At 51.3% G+C, this 18,157-nt stretch overlaps 2 protein-coding genes across 3 annotated transcripts; one reads left to right on the top strand and one right to left on the bottom strand.

Moving 5' to 3' along the window:
* The first annotated feature begins 1,630 nt into the window (after window positions 1-1,630).
* LOC142090155 (disintegrin and metalloproteinase domain-containing protein 20-like) lies at window positions 1,631-4,963 on the top strand. Its single transcript, XM_075167612.1, has one exon. It carries the CDS (start codon window positions 1,631-1,633, stop codon window positions 4,124-4,126), a length of 2,496 nt encoding a protein of 831 aa, XP_075023713.1. The 3' UTR covers window positions 4,127-4,963.
* TMEM116 (transmembrane protein 116) lies at window positions 4,721-17,754 on the bottom strand. Of its 2 annotated transcripts, XM_075167625.1 has the most exons (11): window positions 17,670-17,754; window positions 17,326-17,372; window positions 17,127-17,190; window positions 13,148-13,279; window positions 9,032-9,136; window positions 7,449-7,498; window positions 6,933-7,016; window positions 6,711-6,849; window positions 6,052-6,196; window positions 5,864-5,937; window positions 4,721-5,324 (listed from the first exon to the last, which is right to left on the bottom strand). In XM_075167625.1, the coding sequence occupies exons 1-11, from the start codon at window positions 17,715-17,717 to the stop codon at window positions 5,094-5,096; spliced, it is 1,119 nt and encodes a 372-aa protein (XP_075023726.1). In that variant the 5' UTR covers window positions 17,718-17,754; the 3' UTR covers window positions 4,721-5,093. The 2 variants fall into 2 exon arrangements, with proteins under 2 accessions (XP_075023726.1, XP_075023724.1); XM_075167623.1 differs by having other exon boundaries at window positions 17,127-17,372; window positions 17,670-17,750.
* Between the last annotated feature and the right edge of the window lie 403 nt (window positions 17,755-18,157).

The following is an 18,157-nucleotide window of genomic DNA, read 5'->3' as shown; positions in this document are numbered from 1 at the left end:
GACTTCACGTCGCAGCAGTGGAAAACTGGACTCAGTCAGTCACTAGATTCAGACTCCAGCTGTGGTGGACTCAATTAAAATTGATCTAGATGTAAGTGTAGAGTTAGGGGACCTAGTTTTTATTCTGTAGAACAGCAAAACAAAATTGTTTCACTTGACCTCACTCCATAAGAGAAAAAAAAGTCATTGACAAAAATGACAGGGGCACTCAGGTTAATTTAAGATCTGCTGCTGGTTTACACTGACAGACACAGGCTGAGCAAGGAGGATCCCGAGAGCCTTCTGCAAGGCAAGAGCAACGGTTGTCTCTCAGCCCAGAGCATGGGGGTCTGCAGCAGCGAGTCCCCCTCTCCACTAAACATGTGTCCCAAAGGACACCTGCTCTTCCCTCTGAGCAAAGAAACTTCTGGGTCACAGACCCTCCACTACAGCTCAGAGGAAGGGGTTCAAACTGTCCACACCACTGTATAGGACTCTGTCTCCACTATAGCCCCCTCCTCCGGAGCCGGGGTCCCAGGTGGAGCGCCCACCTTTGAGCCCTGGGTGTACCTGAGCACCCCCTCTGCGGCACCGCAGCCCAGGAACAAATGTGAGCTGCTGAAAACATCAGGCAGTGTTAAGTGGGAGATAGGAGGAGGGAAGAAAGGGCTCTGAGGCTTGATTACAGGAGAAAAAGATGTGGAGTGTATCTGGAAGGAAATAAGGAAAGAAGAGGGGAAAAAAATTCATTACCACTCACGTCGGTGGCCTCTGTGAAAAGCAGAAAGCTGGCAGGACCACTTGGACAGGAGCTTGCAGGAAGGCTTTGAGCAGGTAAAGAAACTGTCGGCAGCATCCGATCCCTGCCAGGCGGAGCTGACAAAAAAGCCAGGCTGCTGCCGAGGCGTCAGTGTGAGCGGGGAGCAGCGGGCGCAGGAGCAGCGCTGAAGCAGAACAGGGACAGTAAAAAAAAAAAAAACAAAAATAAAAAACCATTTCAGCACTTCCTGAAGAAGGAGGTGAACGCTGGGGAGCAGGAGTGCTTCGTGCTAGAAGAGGGAATTTACCCCACTGGAATGGGCTATTGCTCAGCTCCAGGTAGACCTGGTTAATGATAAATTCAGCGCTGCGGACGTTGCTGCCTGCCGGTGCTCACGTGCAGCTGGCGGCTGGCAGGTGTTTGTATGAAATGTGGTTTTCTGTGTATAACAAGCTGTGCCTGACATTCAGCAGGATCCGTGCACGATGAAGAAAAACATCCAGAGCCCACTGGTTTACAGCTTGGCAAAGGAGGCAAGGCAATGGCCAAGGGGCATCAAGATTTGTCAAATTAATTTGCTGGGAGCAGTTTTGTTGTGGTTAATTCTCAAACTTACAAGTTACAGGCAATCTTTGGGCAGGGATCCCCCTTGGGGAGGAAGAGGAGGAGGTGGTGAGGACGCACGGCTCCCCAGATCTCACCGAGCGGCAGGGGAGTGGCTCTGAAGATCAACCACAGCTCCCTGGCCGCGACGGCCACCCCATGGTGCCCCGGTGAGGGAAGGTCAGCGCGGATGGGTGCTCTTCATCCCTGTCACCTCACAGGAGCACTCATGGCCCCCGTGCCACGGCCTCGCTCCACCCCGGCCTCGTGTTGCAGCCGGCTGGCAGCATGGTGGCTGGGAGGGGCGGCAGCGCTTCCAGAACCTTCCCAGGGACACTGAGGGGAACAGCCGCCCCTGGGGGCACAGGGTCCCGTGCCAGCCCTGAGGGGACAGCCCCGGCACGGCCACTGCCTGAGCGCCTCAAGGGAGAGAGGGTCAAGATGTCCATGCAAGGGATGGCAGGGCCCTCCCCAGGCTGTCTTACCGCCATTTTGAAGGTGTTGGTGATGAGACGGCTCCAGGCACATCATGGCGGCCAGGGGAAAGCCCTGCTCCTCATGCTGGGGGTCTGGGCAGCGTTGGTGGCATCTCTCCTCCCTGGGGCAGGCAGCCATCGTCCACCGCCGGGCTACGCTGTCCATGAGATAGTCCAGCCGAGGAAACTGCCCCACAGGGCGGGAAAAGCCACGGGGGGAGAAATGTCCTACGTCCTCAGGGTGGAGGGGGAGAACCGCGTCATCCACCTCAGGCAGAAGAGAGGACTTCTGGCAAAAAACCTGCCGGTCATCACATACAGCCCCAGCGGGACAAGAGTGGTGGAGCAGCCTCATGTCCCCAAGGAGTGCTTCCACCTGGGCTACGTGGAGGGCAGCCCCGGCTCCCTCGCCACGCTGAGCACCTGCTCGGGTCTGAGGGGGCAGCTGGAAATCGGGAACCTGAGCTATGGCATTGAACCTGTGCCGGGGTCCCTCACCTTCCAGCACCTTCTCTATCGGCGAGAGAAGACCCAGGACGAGCCCTTGATGTGCGGATTGACGGATGAGGTGATCCAAAACCAGCCGGGTGGGATGGGAGCTAAAACAGCCTTAGGAAAGCATGACTTGTCTCAGAGACTGAAGCACACCATGTACATTGAGATATTTGTCGTGGTGGACCACTATCTGTTTTCCTTCCAAGGGAGCAACGAGACCTCGGTGACGCTTCTGGTTACAGATACGATCAATTTATCGGAAACATACTTCTCTCCTCTGAAGATTCGCATCTGCCTGATCGGGCTGGAGATCTGGACGCGCAGCAACTTCATCAAGTACAGCCAGGATATAGAAGAAGTTCTTAAAAATTTTAACGACTGGGGAAATAGGGATCTTTCTCAGAGGATGAAATACGACATTGCACATTTATTTACTTACATGGACTTCGGACAGATGGCTGGGATGGCGTACGTAGGTAGCATCTGCCACCCCGGTTATCAATCAGCTGTTGTCTCACATATACGAAGAGATTTCATCACCTTTTCAATTATTTTTACTCATGAGCTGGGTCACAACCTGGGGATGGAGCACGACAAAAAGGAGTGTGTCTGCGGAGAAGCCACCAAGTGCTACATGACGGGACACTTCCTTGACAGCGCCAAGGCTTTCAGCAACTGCAGCAGGCAGAGCTACTTAGACCTGGTCGGCAGAGGGGATGGCGACTGCTTGCGCAACATCCCAGAGCCCCACAGACTCTTCTATTTTAAGCATTGTGGCAACAAGGTGATCGACGAGGGAGAGCAGTGTGACTGTGGGGGGCCGCAGGACTGCCGAGGCGATCCCTGCTGTCACCAGAACTGCAGGCTGAAGCCAGGGGCCGTCTGCTCCATTGGGCAATGCTGTCAGAAATGCCGCTTTCGTGCTGCAGGACACAAGTGCAGGTCGGAGGCGGACGAGTGCGACTTGCCTGAATATTGCAATGGGTCTTCCGAGTGGTGCCCGGAGGATGTGCACGTGCACGATGGGACGCCATGCAGCGACAACAGCTACTGCCACCACGGGAAATGCGCGACCTATGACAACCTGTGCCGAAAAATCTTTGGGAAGGAAGCTCGGGGTGCTCCAGAAAGTTGCTTCAAAAAGCAGAACGTAAAAGGGGATCGGTTTGGCAACTGTGGCGGCGATGGGACTGAAGTTGCTTTTGTGGGATGTAAACCCCAAAACGCTCTGTGTGGAAGGCTGCAGTGTGCCAATGTGAAGAGGATACCTGTTCTGGAGGGGTCTGAAACCATCATTCAGATGCCAGGGCCCGAGGGTTGGTGCTGGGGCACAGCCTACCAGGCCAGCATCGATACACCTGATATCGGAGGAGGGCTTGATGGCACCAGATGTGGGCCAAAAAAGATCTGTATTAACAAGACATGCACAGACGCCACGGTCAGGACGAAGTGCAACGGGAAGGTTTTGTGTGGGGGAAAAGGGGTTTGCAACAACCTTGAACACTGCCACTGCGAAGCTGGCTGGGCTCCTCCGAACTGCCAGTTCCATGGCCTGGGAGGCAGCGTGGACAGCGGCCCTCCACCGCCTCTCATGATGTCCATGGTGGAGGTTGTCCAAAATAAAGTGTTTGGGATGGTAATTGGGATCACAGTTCCCATTGCCCTTGTTCTGATTGCTCTCCTCATTGCTCTGACCAAATGCAGAAAGGCAATAGCTGCGTTTGTCAGTTCAAGTTTAGCCACCGAGAGAAGCGAGACTCCTGCAGCTGAGGAGCAGAGTATGGAAGAAAAAGAAGATGATGATTATGTTTAAAAAAACATGAAAGCAGTGGGAAACCCACCAGCTGAGGTTTGGAAAGGACTGCAGGCCCTGTGGGTATGCCCTTGAAGCTGGACTGCTAGTCCCAGGAGATTTTGCATAAAGTGATTTACACAACGTAACTGTGTAAACTGTATGAAAGTTAATGACACAGAACTTGAGTATTTCCTCTTCTTGTATTACCTACTATGTAAATAATTTTTGGTTGCACCCAAAGTGAAGCTGTTAGAAAATAAAGAGTGTAAAAGTTAGAGAGTTGTTTTCAATGCAGCTAAAGATCCGTTTTATAGAACGGTGGCACCTTAGTGAATAATTCATTTCAGCATCTAGAAGAGCATAGACAGATTCATGCGAAGTCCTGCTCACCTGGTTCAGGAGAGATGCTCCACCGGGTCGAAGAAGCTTATTTTTCTGAGTATTGTAGCTGAGCAGAAGTTGGCATGAAGAACAGCAGGGAAATGTGCAAAAAGTCGAGGCACAGAAGTGAGCGCTGATTTTTTTATGCTACTTTGTAATTTTTTGATTCCTTGCAGTTGGCTGTTAGTATGGTACCTGTTCTTATCTTTATAATGAATTAGAAGTCAGAGATTGAAAAATATTCACCTTTGCTTTACTGTTAATTTGTAATGGCAAATACTTAGAGAAGTAAAACATCCTTTGACCACCTACCCTCAAAGGAGCTGTACCAGATCTCTGAGCTGTTACATATAATTTGCTGCGTTTCTAGAGATATTTCCATACGGAGAAAGTCTGTACTAAAGATTTACCGTGTTTAAAGAATCCATTTACAATCCATACAAACCTGTAAAATAAATAACTATCTTCACTGAAGTGTCTGTCTCCGACAGCTCTGCTCAGGCTCCTCCAGCACTACAGCTAACTTTGCCGCTGGCAAGACAGTTCGCAGCAGACAGCCTGATACTGGGTCTGGCTGACATGGCTAAAACACGACGAGGTCTCGTTAGGACGCTGCCTGTTCTCCTTCGACGCAGGGGTTCATCAGAGCAGGGTGGACGTGGACCCCTCTGTGCCCGGCGGGGAGCGTGCTGTCGTAGAACTTCTTCTGGGAGCGCAAGAGAGGAGTCTGAGTGTCAACGTCCCGGCAGGCGTTGCGTTTGAGGGAGAGGAAGACGTGCTGCGTCCAGCCGTACACGATGCAGTTCAGAAGCCCCTGGGAAGCTGCTGTCAGAGCCTGGGAGAGATCACAGGGGAGATTAGGGCTCTTCTCAGCCAGCATTGCTCAGCAGTCCACAGCTCCCTACCAGGCTGTCTAACCCGGCACGTTATGCCAAGTCTCCCACCTCCAGCATGATTTTATCTATCTGCATCCCCATGTGATACAGGAATCTCATGGTTATTTTAATAATCTTTGCTAAATGCTGCCTCAGGCACAGCAAGGAGCTGGACAAGTGTTGTGGAGGAATTGCATTTGGAGACTTTCACAGAAAGGGAATAAACTAACTGATTTCTGGGGATCCCTTCTAGTCCTATTTTCTACAATTTCCATTGCGCTGTGATTTTGGTTATTGAGACCTTTTCAAGCCTGTGAAAAACATAAACCAACTAACAAAGATGCTTTTGCCAACCAAAAACGTAAATCAGACTTAGGCTCATAGCAGTGATCTGGCTGGCAGCGTGCTTTGCCCAGCAGAGACCAGAAGCAGGCAAACACTAATAGCCTGTTCAAGCAGAGAAGGCAGGCCGTAGGAGGTTGCAGAGGAAGACATTTACCTGTAGAATTAGAAGAGCCATGTAGATTTTGCTGTTTGTTGAAACAGTCAGCTTCAGTATTCCAAGGAGGACAGCTGTGAAAAGGGATGGACAAGAGGGTATTGCTTTAATGCCACCTTTTCTGAGTTTCATTGCCAGGCACTATGTCCTAGGGAAATACGGTGAGAGTGACTCAGCTTTCTGCTAACCTGGGGCCCAGCAGCAGAAGAATGCGGCGGGGTAAAAAACCACTCGTTGTTCCACCATCTTAATCATGGCCCACTGCTGATCCCCCAGGAATCCTGTGGAGTTTACGAACCTTTTGTACAAACCTCGGGCTTGACTGAGTATAACCTAAAAAAGAACAAGCATATATGGGTGTTTGTACTTTGTGCACATGCTCTGCCCTGGCTTGTTCATCTAGGACAGAGCACCCCGTGGTTTTTTTAGCCAAAACCTCATTTCGATCTATCAAACCTTTTCACGCAACAGTGTGCTCCCTGGGGGAGAGCAGTTGCTTTGTACGTGACCTTTTCTGAACTGAAGACTCTGAACTGAGTTGGGCTTTTGTTGACCCATGCAGTAGGTGATCTCTGCTGCCACGCTCTGAGCCTTCTCTACCTGCTAAATCCTTTTTGGGATGGGTTGACAGAACACAGGACTCCAGACAGATTTATATGATGGCACAATGCTATTTTCTCTCCCCTACCACTCCTTCCAAAAGGGAAGCAGCACCACACAGTTCTTCCCCTGACATTGCCTGGCCTCTGGTACCATCCAAGCAAAGATGTAAAGATGAAAAGGGGAAAATCTTCTCACACAGATCATTTGGGTGCAATGGCTAGTGTGCAAGGACTATGTTTCTTACCAGAATGGCTATGAAGCTGATCAGAAAGAAAATGAGGAAGACCCCAATGCCATAGAAATGCATCGCACGGCAAACAGAGCCACTCAGGGTTTGCGGCTCGTTGGTGGGCATGGCTATTTCCGTGTGCATCAAGAGACATCTGTGGGGAGAAAGGGAAGAGCCTGAGCTCCTGCCGTGACTCATAAGCAGTGGGGCTGTTTCAGAGAGACGCGTGAAGCTTACCCATGCTTCTGGCTGAAGTTCTGGTAGCAATTATTGCTGTTTCCCAGGCAAAACACGGGCACCATGAGAAGAAAAGGGATCAGGCTAAGAGGAGAAAGGACAACAGCATAGTTATTAGTTATTGCACTGCACTTCTCCCATCCCCAACCAAACACTGCTTATTTTTTTTCCTGACACTATAGGGGACTTAAAAATTGTTTTTAATGACACTGCTCTGGAAGAGTATTTTACCAGCTTTACTAACTTCTGCACTTCCATTCATGCAGGCAATACATTGGTAAAGGGACGTTCACTTTCTGAAAAACTACATATAGTTAATTTACTTATAACTAACTTGGTTGGAGAAAGGCCCTTACATCCAAAACCTCTTACTCTGAGTTTGTTAGGTCACGCTGCTGTTACTGACGAGCTTTACAGCTTTTAGTAAAACTTGCTTCAAAATAAGCAGGAAGCAGAGATCAGTACACTACAGTTTACCAAACCCACATCATTCTGCCAGAGGGAATTAAATCTTACCTAGACGAGATCGTTGCTATTCGGCCAATGCAACTCACATAACCTACAACCTGCAAAATCCAAAGAGCTTAATTAAACGATCGTTGCAGTACAGCCACTGGTTCACAGGCACCAGCTCTCAGGGAGCACTTCAGCAGCTGAGGGTTCTTCAAATGCTGATTAATCCCCAGACCGAGCACAAATGTTTGTTTCCACTTTGCACTGGATCAACACCGCCGAGTTCAGTCTGTGCTGATTTGCAACAGAAACAACCGATGCTTCCACCCGCTTACTGCCTTGTTCTCCTTCCAGACTAGAGGATTTGAGAAGGGAACTTGGAACTGGACAAGGAGCAGACACTTGATGAGCTCTCTAGTGTAACTTACTCATTTTTTGTACTGCTTATTCACTTAACCTGGCCCTGTTCCTCAGAAACTTCATGTTCTGGTGAAGAAATGCAGGCAATTTGGAGTGTCCTGGTATCTGCTCAGCAGGAAACGTCCTTCGGCAGCTGGCATCCACACACCAGCTACGACAATACAACGTGGTGGGGAATTATGGTAGGTGTGTTCTGAATGGGAGTCCAACAAGAAGGAAACCAGTCCTACAAGTGGATCCAAGCCCTACGGACTAAAGCCCTTGAAATATAGACCGATCTGCCCAGCCTGCTGCTCCCGAACCGACAGACGGAATATCTGGGATACAAAGTTTGCTGTGCGCAGCAACTGTCTGGGGAAGAAAAAGGCTATATATGGAAACAGGGCCGATGGGTTCAATGGGAAGAGCTGCATAAGGAATCTGTCATCTTGCAGCAATACATCAGGAGCAGCACACGGGTGACGGCGATGGGGGTGCCTCACTGTTTAGCCAGGTGTGAGGAATGAAACAACTGCAAGGAGAGATTTTAGTCATGCGGTATGTGAAGTGTTTGTTTAGCCTACAACGCAGAGAATATTTTTCTGAGTACTATGTCCTTGTTCCTCGGTTCCCAGCGATTACGCTGGTTCCCCAAAGGGCTTTTGTAAAGGCCAGCGGTGATGAAGTGAGGACTGGCCACTGTTCACAGAGCCAACTGGTCCTTTTATCACTAGCTCACTTCCGTCACACCTCTTATCTCAAACTCTTGCAATACTTACTGATGCTCTCGAATGCTGTATGACACCTGGGATGGACAGAAATTGTCAGTTCTCAGTTCCAGGCCGTCCAGGCACCCCCTGCTTTCCTGTCCCCTCTGCCGTGCACTGGCAGAAAGCAGTGCCAGCAACAAACCACTCAGCTGGTGCAAACTGCTGTTCCTCTAACTGCAGAAGAACTGCACCAATACCCAGTCCTGAGCTTTCTCTGCTCCGAGGTGTACACTGCCATTGGCCTTTGCCTGCTTTGGTCTTGCAAGCCTAATCTTTCACTGAGATCCTACAGCAGACCTAGCTGTAACTCTGCTGACCTCAGGGGGCAAGATATGTCAATTCACACAGCCATGGGGCAGAAGGGCCTTCAAAGTCCTTGCGGTGAGATAACTGTTACGAATGCACCTCCTAAACCCCACCACAACCCCACAGTTAGACCTTGGTACCCAACAGTTGTTGCACATCAGTCCTACTCACCTGGGGGGGCACCCTGTGAAGGTTCTGATTGTATTTCACCTTCAGGTCCATGTACAGATGCCAGGTGTAGTTGACAGTGTATAGAAAAGAGGCCACGTAGAATATCTGAGAAATACAGACAGACAGTATTTCAGTCCTATAATAATAGTTCCTGTAGCACTTTTAGTTCATCGCTGATGAACCCAAAGCCCACGGGCCAGAGGCAGGAAAACTAAACAGGGTAGTGGACTGCCAAAGGTGAGGGTCCCTGCACAGCCCCTGTGCTCATGTCTACTGGGTTGCAGTGGGACACCAACTGGGAAGAGCCAGCTAGAGGACGGGTTCCCACCTTAGACTGCACAAAGGCAGCTTCACTTTGGCCCCAAACCAGGGACAGGAGAACTAATGACAGCAGACTGTCTTAAAAATACAAATCTTTGTGACTTGGCTCAAATCCTGGCAACAAAGGGTTCAAAAGCACTTTGACCCTTTCTGTGCTACATCCATTAGGAAACACAACACAGATGCGGCACTTAGATTTGCTTCTCACATAACGAGCTTGGGTTAAACGACGACAGCTCACTACACAGTGAGTTCGCGGAAACAGAAAACAATAGTATATTTAAAGAGGAAAGTGGGGGCAGTGAATATCCACACTAAGCCTGAGTTAACATCCCAAGAGCCCTTTTCTCTCCATGGGAAAAAGGAGGAAAGAAAAGATCAGAACACTGTTTCCCACAGAGAGTTTCACAGCCCTTGATTCCAGCTTGAGATGAGACCAAACATCTAAAATTTCCTGTAAAAACCCCCAAATCTTTCTTGCATTTGTTTCTGAATCCATGGTTGCTCCAGGCAGTCAAGTATAAACAGTGCTGCCTAATCATACTATATATATGCGTGTGCTGTGTTTGTTACAGGAAACACATGTTTCAGTAGCAAAGGCAAAGAGGAAGGGCTGGACAAGTAAAATTTTCTGTGGATTTGCTATCCTTTGCCAAAGAGGCAAGAAGCACAGGTTTGCCGCTCTGGTATCATCTAAGTCCAGGAAAGCAATCACTAAATAAACTTGCTCTCCTTCACTGAGATTGCAAATGCTTTTGGCTGACTCGAGAGGCTGAGTCCAAGGGGCTGCTACACTGCAGCAGGAACATTACAGTGACTTTCCAGCTCATTAAACGAGGTTTAATGAGGGTTTGTTGCCCTTCTTCAATTACTTCCAGGGAAGGTCATCAAAACAGTCCACAAAGATCGTTCTCTTGCACTTCAGAATGCCTTAGAGAGGCTCACAAAATGTCAGCACTGCCTTCTTTTTTGGAAGAGGGAAGCAAAAGCCACTTGTGAAGTTGCCAGCAGAAAGCGAAGGGAGTTCTGCTCTCCCGAGCCCCAGCTTCGGGGCTGTGGACAGTCCTGCAGCGCTCCCCGTGAGGAGATAAAGCAGGGGCTGGGAGACATGAGAGTCCCTCATTATAACACTTCTGTGGCTCCCCATTGTGCTCACCAGCGTGAGCGGAGCCTGCCAGGACATTATTAGGCCACTGGAACTGTACTGGAAGAATGTGGGGGAATTGTGCAATTATAACCACAATCTCTATTCTGGACTTTATTATTGTAACGCAAAGGCAAGGCAGGGAGGAGGAGAGAACAAAGTCAAGGGACAGCAGAAGGGAGCAGTATTTACATTTAATATCAACCAAGAGTCTGGGGCTGAAACAGGGAAAGTCCAAGAAAGCAAGCCATCTCCTCCTTTTCGACACAGTATGGATGTTAGGGGAGTTCCATCCGCTACAACATCAGCCCTTGGTGATAAAGTGATGGTAAACAGGCTGAATAAGGCAAAATATTGTCCTGCTCCTGTCTCAATCCCTTGAGACAACCACATCACATGGACTGTGGTTGAGTCTCTCCAAGGGCTGCCATCTGCAAACACTACTGCTGAGCAGTCCTGAGCCCGTCCTCACCCTTGTCGTTCAGTGCATTTTACATCTTCTAGGGGTTTGTGTGCAAAGAAGCTGCATGTGTTTATGAGACACCCAGGAATGCAACCCTTCCGAGGCTTCTCCGCTCAGCACGGGCAGAATGGGGCCAAGAGACATTTACTCATTTCATTCGGTTACAGATCACTTATGCTCTGCAGACGCTGCTGGTTAAACCTGTTACTGGCTCCTATTTACACACCAGGTGTTCCCACCATGCAAGGGCATTGCTGGGTGTTTAGTAAGGTGTCCTGCACCGTGTCACGTGCACCATGCGGGCACGGTTGCTATGGCAAGTTGCTCCGTTTGTTTTAATTTCTCCCAGAGCAAACAGCAGCGACAGCTCTTGCCAGATGCAAGCTGGCTCTGCCACCCTGGCAGTCCTCCTGCCGGGGGTGGTCTGCTGGTGGCCTGCAGGAGAGGAGCCCAGCGACCCTATGGCCGAGGTCGCGATGTGGCAGGCACCCTGCACACCCCACCACAGCACCCTGACTGTCCCCCGTGGGGCTGAGGCAAAGGCAGGTCCTGTAAGGACTCGCCCAAGGCCAGCTCTGCCTACCCACGCTGCCTTTCCCAGTGTGAAAGTAAAGCTCCCACCTTGCCCCTGTCCCTTGGTGGTGTCCCTGAGAAGCATGGCCACAAGCGGGAAAAGCAAGGGCAGAAAAGAGCCAGAAATGCATGGCAGCATAGCATGCTCCCAGTGCCTCCGCTGAGACATGACGGTGTGTTGTCTATATCCGACCTACTCCTCCTCTAGCAGTGCAGCCTGTCTTCTCCAGGCCATAAAAAGATCACACCAGCATTAAGAAATGTTCTCCAGGCAAAGCTGCAAGGGAAACAGCTCGGAAATGCCTTCAGTCCCGCATGCTCCTTCCACCTTCCGGCTCTGAAAAGCCTCTCCCTAGCCGTTCTCACCCTCCCCTGTACCATCATCTAACAAACATCCTTGATACTGTTCTGCGTCATTCCCAAGTGGCCAAGCTACCCACATCCCACTGTTTCCTCTCTCGACGTGAACATATTGCAGTGCTTCCACAGCAGCACAGGGGAGCTAGAGAAACCAGAGGTAAGCCAGGAGTGGAAAAATCGCTCTCGCAATCATGAGTATTACGGTTTTACCCACAAGAACAGCTGTTGAAACAGCCCTGGGCTGCAGGCAGCCATTCCCAGCCACACAAAGCGTGAACACTTCCATACCGCACACGCAGCCACTTCCCTGCCCTCTCCGAGGTACACGGAGAGCCTCTCCAGCTTCAGACGCTGCTGCTCAGCGAGGACATTTCAGTTCCCATCTGTGGGTACCATCACGCTCCCAGGGAGCTGCCCGAGCCCACACAACACACATCAAGGCTCCCGACAGCTACTTGCTCTTCCCAGTCACGTTTTTGTGGGTCCTTTAAAAGGAAACTGTTAAGCCCAGAGATCACCGCTTGTGAAGCACCGCCCTGGCCCAAGCTTGGCCGTACCCCGCAGAGTTTTTCGAGAGCAGTGATTTGCAAAGCCTAATGGTGAAATGGGAACTTGGTGGGACAAAAGCAAACTGTCAGGAAAACGGTATTTCACTCACTCCATTCCAATTAGTCTCCAGCACAGAAAATCAGCTGGAAAGCAGCCGAATCGCTGGGGCACGGGACTGAGCTTGCGCTGACGGAGCAGCCCCTGAGCATCCTTGGGATTGTTTGAGAGAGGATGGGGCCAGGTCAGCAAGAGCAGGGCTGTTTATATGAGTAACTTTGTAAGTCTGAGCTCAAGCAAATCGCAGAATATGTCTGTTCCTGCCCAGGATGGAGGAAGCATGAAGAGGAATAGAAAAGCTGCTGTGTGAGAGGCACAGAGATCATCGTCGGCACGGGTCCAAGAGGAAATAGATTAAGACCCATCTACTCACTTTACACAAGCAACCCAAACACGGTAACCACAAAATCCCATGCTCTCTTTGCCTTCCTCATTGCCTCTCACAAACCAGATGTACCTAAACCCAAGCATCGTTATCTCCGTTTTACACACAAGGTGAAGAGATCTGATAAGTCAAGTTCACACGAGGAGTCTCTGCCAAAGCCCGTCTAGAAACAGTCCCCCACAGCCGCGCTCTGATCACCAGCAGAGCTAATTAAGGCAATGGGTGCAAAGTAACAGCATGAATGGTGATGTCAAGGCTACTCACTTGTCCTGTCGCCTGCAGGTTATAGCAGATGAGATCCTGCTTGGAGGTTGGCGTGCTATAGAGAAGCGCCCCAGTGAGCCAGCACATGCCCAGAAATAGGTCGGAGAGGCTCAGGTAGAAAAGTGGACGAACCTGGGAAAAGTGAAATTGGTCAGCAGGTCTGAGCTGAGATGGTCACAACACTCCCACGACCACCTACAGCAGCGGTTTTACCCCATCATCTAAATATGGTTTCGTCCCCCAGCCCTTCTGGTAGGGCAGCTCTCCTTGCACACAAAACCCATGCTGATTCTTGCTCTTGGGCTGTTTCAATGCAGATACTTCACTCTAATCACCCTTTCTGCCACTAGCAACGCCCCAGGATCCAAAAGCAGCATCAACTCTTACAGAAAATATCTCAAAGGTGCAGAATGTTACAATTCTGCAGAATGGGACAGGTTGGCAGGGAGAAGCAATGTTGTTTGTTAAATAACCTTATAAGAGAAATCAAACTTTTGGTAAACACAAACCCTTCTTCAGGTCTGAAATAACTTGGAACAGACATTTTTCCTATGTATTTCATGTCATTTGAGTTGGTGACTAAGGCTGAATCTATTTTACATGCCAGATTAATTTTCGCTACGAGAGCCACTAGTCTCTCTGCTGCACGCTGCATCTTGCTGGAACAGAGTCGCGTCTCCTCTAATGGCAGTTTCCAGCCCATTTCCAGTTTGCGTGCACTGGCCAAAAGGACTGTAAACACTGTAGGAAAATATTTGTGCAAAATTCTGGCCAACATTTTCGTTGTTAGTGGGAAAGTAGACACTCTGGAAAAGCAGCCTAATTATCTGGATTCTTAATTGTAGCCTTTGGTACCTAATTTTCAGCATCCTGGAGAGAAAATGATGGCATTTTTTTTTCCCTACAGGAAATTATAATGCTAACCACAGCACGGAAACATTTCAGGAGGCCTTGATTTTAAGATTTTTTTCATGGAACTGAGCCTCAATATTGTCCTTTAAGTAAATGTTTGCCACCCATCACGTTGTGTGATACTTGTCTTGTTCCCGGGAGCAACGAGAAAGAGCTTAGTAAGGTTGATAAGCGGTAAGTAGATCTGATTGAACCAGATCTGTCCTTATGCCAGAGTTTGAGGGAGATCTGCCTGTGTCTTCCTGCCCCCCCCGCTGCCATGCGGCAGCGTGGCAGGTCCTCTGCCTTCTGCAGGATTTGTCTCCTCCAACATCCTTGTCCCCCCAGTTCCATATTTGTACCATCCTACCCAGCAACACAGCAAATCATACTGCTGTTGCTAGCTAAATATCTGGAGCTAGTTTGTTCATCATTGCATTTACGAATGCCTTTTTTAACCAAGCTTTTCCTTGCTGGTGCAGAATTGAAGCCCCGGCAAGCGGTCATAGGATGACAGGCTGGGGAGCAGCCAGTTTGTGAGCACGGCAGGTTAAAACCAAGCAGCTCTGAAATAAGCAAAGCAGCAACTTTTGCGATCAAACAGGTGACCCCTTTCTCCAGCAAGAAGTGTCCTCGGAGTGAGGCACCACTGTTCGGTTGAGGAGCTATTTCGGCACAGACCTAAATAAAGAAGTAGGTGACGCAGTGGTAAATGAAAGGCAGCATGGCTCTTCCTTGCAAAAGGAAAAAGAAAAAAAATCAAATGGTATTTATAAAATAGAGGAAGGGAATGTAAAGACGTAATGATTCAGATGAGCTGCCAGGCTGGAGCATACATGATGATTTAGCACTGTCTGGCCATTGCCCAGGGACATCTGCCTGCACAGAACCTGTTGACGTGACAGAGGAAATTCTCTGTTCGTTGCTTGCCATCATCTCTTCTGAATGATTTAGCTCGGGCTGAAGAGTTTTATTGACCCCATGGAGACAGAAAACAAGCTTCAAGAATACAATATTTGATTTCCTGGGCTGGGGGCAGGAGGGGAAGTGTTTATAACATTGTTCTCCTCCCAGCCTCCAGAGCTGTTTATTTTTAAACATTTTACTCTGGAGCCTCATGACTCAAGGAATAAGCTGTTTGTGGCAAGCTTTGATATGGAACTCTTCCAGCCCCTTTGTTGACAAATTTCCACTTAAGACCAGAAACATGGGGACAAGGCGATGGGGAAGTTACTGAAGATTTTGCCGCTTTTGAAACACCAGCAATGGATGTCCCCTGGCAGCAGAACAAGAGCCTAGAAGCCTGATGCAGATGAGTCACTCCAGCTGGTATCCATCCCTCCTATCCAGATTTGCAGAAATAATCTGAGCACAAACATCTGGACTCCCTTGAGCAGGAAGGGTCCACCTGTGACCTGGAGCCATGTGTGGCTCACCAGCAGCTAGAGTGCAGCTCCCAAGCCACAGCCACATCATATGACTAATCGCAGAAGGGCTCCTGAGTAATGCAGACTTCTAGCCGTGGAAGTAAACGGGCCGAGGCTGCTGAGTCACACTGGGACACCTGCCAAACCCAGCTCCGTATCATCCCAGAGTGGAGGACCCCAGGAGAGAACCACGTCTGGAGCTCTGCAGGTGTAGGAGATGTGACAGAGGGGGCCTTTGATGGGCACCTTCTGTAGCGCAAGCTCAGGCAGGTTTTCCATCCCAGCACTAAGGTGAAGTCCCAGCTTTCATTCCTCCCCGGGAATGCATGGAGGTCTCCGCAGCTCGTTCTTGATGAGCAAAGCGTTTCCAGGAGGAGAACGCCTGGGAACCTGACTTGTTCCCTGTGTGGGAATAAGACTGCCCTGCATGTTGTAAGGGGTGCAAATTTACCCTGCAAACCTGGACTCATGTTCTCTGCTTCATCCAACCATGTCTCAGTTGTTAGCTGGACTGCATGCCTGCCTTCTCTGGGGATAACTCACTGCATTCCCTGGAAGCCCTGTTCACTGGGCTGCAGATCAAACCCACAATGTACAAAGAACATCGAAGACGAGGGAAGTACAAATACAGCTTTGTTACAACATAGCTGCCAGCTCCACTGTCCTACTGCTCTTAGCAGTAACCTGTTATCTGCGTGGTCCACAGACTGGGCTGCCAGACATCTGCAAATCCTGGACAACGAACCCCAGCTTCACACAGATCAGCTCTGTGCACTGCCTCCGGTAAGTCCTGGACAGACAGAGGGACTGCGAGTGGACAGCAAAAGCCTGGCAGGCTTGGGGTGGAGGTCTACGGTTACTGCTCGTGTGCCAGCCCCCTGCTCAGCACGTCTGGCGTATCCCAGACACTCGGGGTTCCCTGCACACACGACCTGCACGGGTGATGCACTTGGGACATGCCAGGCACTGCATTCATGTCAGGTCTGCAGTGCACAGGCGGACGGTCGCACCCCAAGGGAAGTTTGCACCTCAGACCCGCTGCTTCAGCATTAGAAACGTTCATGGCTCCTGTGTGCAGCCAGGGTGAATCTTCCAAAGCCCCACCGTGGAGCCCAGCACTGCTTTTCAGCCTGGTCTCTTTTTGTCTGAACTTTGCAGCATCTTTGAATTGTTTCAGTTTTAGTAGTGCATCTGCCTGGAAAAACTACTCAGAAATACCTGAAGACAGACACCTGTAAACACATTTCCTACGGGGGCATCTCCAATTTGCACTTCAGCAGCTGTGTACACAGCTCCTCAGCCCTCCAGGTGTTTTACCCCACAGAGGACGACACGCTGACAAATCCCGGCTCCCAGGATGTGCCTGAATGACTGGAGGACTTTCCTGGAGCGGCAGAAAGTGCGGGGCTAAGGAACCTGCTTCTCCCTGCGTGGGTGCAGTTCAAGGTTAGTCCCTTCAACTCATATCACAGACAAAAGGCCAAACTCTTGGCAAGCCCTTTGCCTCCCAGCTGTTAAACAAGGTTTAACCACATAAGCCTGAGACCTGCAGTTGCTCCTAGCAGAGTGCCTGAGCCACGCGGGTCTTTGCTACGCGCGCAACCCATCTGCACGGTACCAACACCTCGACTTAGGGAGGGAAAAGGAGGCGCAGACCTTACCTCGGGGGACCGCACTGCATTTTGAAAGACAGCGTAGGCAATAATTGAGCTGGAACCTATAACACTGAGAAAACAAAGCACAGGTTGGAACAGGAGCACATCTGCCTCGCTGGGATAAGCGATTTCTCTTTTTCTGGAGAAAATCGTCGTTGCAATAGTAACTCCATCCCGGGGCCGTGGGTTTAGCAGCGCGTTGTACCTGAGCATGGCCATGGTGAACTGTATCCACTGGAGAGCCGAGTAGACCTGGGGAGAAGGACGGCTGTGAGCTCAGCACGACACGGCCCCGCGCACGGCGGGGAGCGCCCCACAGACACGGCAGCCGCTCTGCGGGCAGGCACAGCCCGGGGGGTGCCGGGGGCAGGTCCCAGCCCGCAGCCCCCGGAGAGGAGCGGCCAGGGCTGCCGGTGCCGCGGGGCGCGGAGCGTGGCGCAGGGCTGGGGAAGGGCTGGCCGGGGAGGCGAAGGGGAACGCAAGGAGCGGTCCCGGGACAGGGAACAGCCGCTGCCCCCGGGGGTCCCGGTACCGGCGGGGCTCGCTCACCTCCTGCCAGCCCCCGTCCAGCCCGGCCGCCTCCGCCGGGAGGGCCATGGGTACCCGCCGCCTCCGCCGCACCGCTCCCGGGGCTGCGGGCACCGCCCGCGCTCCGCCCCGGGGCCACCCCGCGCCCGGCCCGCCCCGAGCCCCGGGCCCGGCCCTCGCAGTCGGGGCCGGCTGCGGGCGGCGCCCGGACGTAGAGAGGGGCTGAGGGGGGCCGGAGCCCCGGGGGAAGAGCGGGGCCGGCGTCCCGGGGGCCGGGGACCCGCGCCTCCGCCGCCCTGCGGCACCACCGGCACGCAGAGCCCGGCCCGGCCCAGCCCTGGCGGGTCCGGGAGCCCCTAGACCAAACACCCCGGGGTGCTGCATCCCGGGCCACCCCTCCAGAAACTGACCCGAAGCGACCCTGCTTAGCTTCCCCCACACAGTAAGTTGGCACAGAACTCCCCATCTCTCCTCCTCTTAGCGACGTCACGAGCGGCCGGGGGCGGGGA

This window comes from Calonectris borealis, chromosome 18 (genome assembly GCF_964195595.1).
Source record: "Calonectris borealis chromosome 18, bCalBor7.hap1.2, whole genome shotgun sequence".
In the NCBI taxonomy this organism is placed as follows: domain Eukaryota; kingdom Metazoa; phylum Chordata; class Aves; order Procellariiformes; family Procellariidae; genus Calonectris; species Calonectris borealis.
The sequence above is the reverse complement of the archived record's forward strand: the minus strand, read 5'-3'. Positions and strand labels throughout refer to the sequence as shown.

Coding starts and splice junctions, on each gene's coding strand:
- LOC142090155 (XM_075167612.1), top strand. CDS start 1,631: ATGGTGGCTGGGAGGGGCGGCAGCGCTTCCAGAACCTTCCCAGGGACA.
- TMEM116 (XM_075167623.1), bottom strand. CDS start 17,717: ATGGCCCTCCCGGCGGAGGCGGCCGGGCTGGACGGGGGCTGGCAGGAG. Junction 7,499..9,031: donor TTCACAGGGTGCCCCCCCAG/GTGAGTAGGACT, acceptor TGGATTTTGCAG/GTTGTAGGTTATGTGAGTTG. Junction 5,938..6,051: donor CTTCTGCTGCTGGGCCCCAG/GTTAGCAGAAAG, acceptor CCCTTTTCACAG/CTGTCCTCCTTGGAATACTG.